General features: G+C 52.2%; 1 protein-coding gene across 1 annotated transcript in view; it reads right to left on the minus strand.

Moving 5' to 3' along the window:
- Window positions 1-2,131: 2,131 nt before the first annotated feature.
- LOC104398063 (V-set and immunoglobulin domain-containing protein 10) overlaps window positions 2,132-2,605 on the minus strand; it is a 7,201-nt gene continuing 6,727 nt past the window's right edge. Inside the window, exon 6 of the mRNA XM_010008109.1 lies at window positions 2,132-2,209. Within this exon, the coding sequence (XP_010006411.1) occupies window positions 2,132-2,209 (78 nt within the window). The remainder of the gene's footprint in view (window positions 2,210-2,605) is intronic.

Raw genomic sequence — 2,605 nt, forward strand, 5'->3', positions numbered from 1 at the left:
CCCCCCCCCCCAATTAAAAAAAAATATAGCAAGAGCACCTAATCCCAGGAATGAGGGGCATGAATCAGAGTTATGGCTGCCCTGAGGCGACACGTGGGGGGAGGATTTTCCCAGCCAAGGGCGGGAGCAGTGCTGGCCCAGCTGGAGCTGCTGCCAATCCCTGTGGGAATGAAGGTGCTGCAGGTGCAGCTGAGGAGAATCTCTGGGGGGGTGGTTCATTGGGGCTGTTTAGTCTGAAGAAAAGGAGGCTGAAGGGAGACCTCATCACCCTCTACAACTGCCTGAAAGGATGTTGTAAAGAGGCAGGCACTGGTCTCTTCTCACAAGTAACTGGTGATAGAACAAGAGGAAATGGCCTCAAGTTGCACCAGGGGAGGTTTAGACTGGACATTAGGGAGACCTTTTTCACTGAAAGGGCTGTCAGACATTGGAACGTGCTGCCTGGGGAGGTGGTTGAGTCACCATCCCTGGATGTGTTTAAAAGTCCTCTAGATGTGGTACTTGGGAACATGGTTTAGTGCTGGGCTTGGGAGAGTTAGTGGTTGCACTCGATAGGTTAATGATTGGACTTGATGATCTTGAAAGTTTTTCCAACCTAAGTGATTCTGTGATTTTTGGGGAGCTATTTTCTCCTCAAGGAGGAAACTCTTGCAGTCTGCTTTGGAAGCACCATCTCTCTGGGCTGTGATAAGTGTTTGAGTGGTTGGTTTTTTTTTTCCCCTTTTATTGTATTATTTCTAAATTTATTTCATTTTGTTGCCTTTGTTTTTAGGGTTGTGTGTCTTCCCAGTCTGATTCCAAAGCTCCCTGCAAACCCTGGGCCTCACGCTATGAAACCCGCCAGCTTTGACTGCCACCTACCCCAGAGTCACAGCAAGGCCCTACTCCTCCCTCCTCCTTTATCTCTGCCTTCCCAAATCCCAGCCTTCTCTGCCTGCTCCTTGGTTTTCTGTCGCCCATCGTGCTGCAAGGCTCTCCCTGTTTTCCATCAGAGCTTGGCAGGCAAGTTGGTTGGGTTTTACCCTGGCTCCTTTGTTTTTCCCAAAACGCTGAGATTTAACCACTTGTTTTTAAACAACCTTGCTTAACTCGGGCTGTGGCTGAATCATGTAAAGACTGTGTTTTCCTAAGAAGCTGCAATATTTCCCTGGAAATTGTATGTATTTTGAAACTACATCAGATTTGTGGGGGTTTGGGGTGGGGTTTTTATTTTTTGGAGTGGTTTGATGAGGAGAGTGATGCTTTGTGGCAGCAGAGGGGACTGATCCTCCATGGACACTGAAATGAGGCCAGGTCTTCTTGCTTGATACTTCCCAACAGGTTCTTCTCCAGATAATGGAGAAAAAGGCCAGAGCCAGGGCCTGCTCCCCACTTTCCACAGCCCCCCCCTCCCTCTGTGCTCACACCACTGTGGGGAACAACCATCACCAATGGTTATTTTTAAGATCCTGCAGTTTGGCCTGAAAATGGGGAATTCAGGGTGAAGAGGAGGACCCTTCCCCACTTCACTAGGGCTTCCCAGCTGTTTTTGTACCACACAAAATTCAGCTTTGCCCCAAAACAGCATCCAGTGCAATGTGAGCCCTGAGTGCAGAGCTTCACCACTTGGGTTTTTTTTTCCTCTCCCACTGGTGAGAAAATAATTCATTTGAGCTTAAATATTTATTTTAGCTCCAGGAGTAGCTCAAGGTTCAATGCTGAGCTGGGAAGAAGCTTTTGCTGGGTGCTGGGCGGGCTCATCCCCTCTGCTGCCTAAAAATGGATAAAACCCAGCATGAGTTTCCTGGCGAATCCCACCTTTGTTCCTGCCTGGACTATAACCCAGTTTCACTGTTTCTGCCCACTTTTTGTGATTAGAAAGGTTTTCCCTTGCCCAAACCCTCAGAAAAATCACCCATCTCCCCAGACTGCTTTTTAAATATCGAAGCAAAAACCCCTTTGCCAGATTTTTTGTGCAGGGCTGGATCCCAGATGTTTTTCTGGCTTCTGAGTGTTGACTTGGGCAGCATCACTGGAGCTGAGGCCTGGGAGATGTGTCCACTCTTCCTGGTTTTATTAGTCTGAAGCGATGAGCAGGATGTGGTGCAGGTGGGTGTGAGGGGAGGGGAACAAGGAGGAAAAGCCAGAGGGGTCACGGAATCACATTCATGGTGGTGGTGACGTTAACCTTGGAGGTCCTTGGTGGCTTCTGGTGGTGCCGAGAGCGACTCTGCAGGGTGGAGGTGACAGAGTGGGGGTGCGGGGCCACCAGGGCGAGTGGCTGGCTCAGCCCCGGGTTCACCCCCCAGTGCCCTTACCTGCTGCTACGCTGGGGGCAGCCGCAGCTCCTGGTGCTGCTCCATCCTCACTGCTTGCAGCTGCTTGGGGGTCCTCCGGGCTGCCAATGGGCTCCTGGGCGCTGGGGCTGGCCCTGGCGGGGGGGGATACGTGGGGGTCTCACCTGGGGATGCGGCAGCGCTGGGGGGAGGGGCTTCGGGCACTCACATGTGGAAGAGCAGGTCATGCAGCCCTGGGGACAGACAGAGGGACATGGGGTGTGAGTGGTGGGGTCCTGCTGCCATCCCCTTGCCCCCCGTCCCCCCCCGGCACCCCGGTGGGAGGGAGT

This window comes from Chaetura pelagica, unplaced genomic scaffold, assembly GCF_000747805.2.
Source record: "Chaetura pelagica isolate M959 unplaced genomic scaffold, ChaPel_1.0 scaffold32, whole genome shotgun sequence".
Lineage (NCBI taxonomy): Eukaryota > Metazoa > Chordata > Aves > Apodiformes > Apodidae > Chaetura > Chaetura pelagica.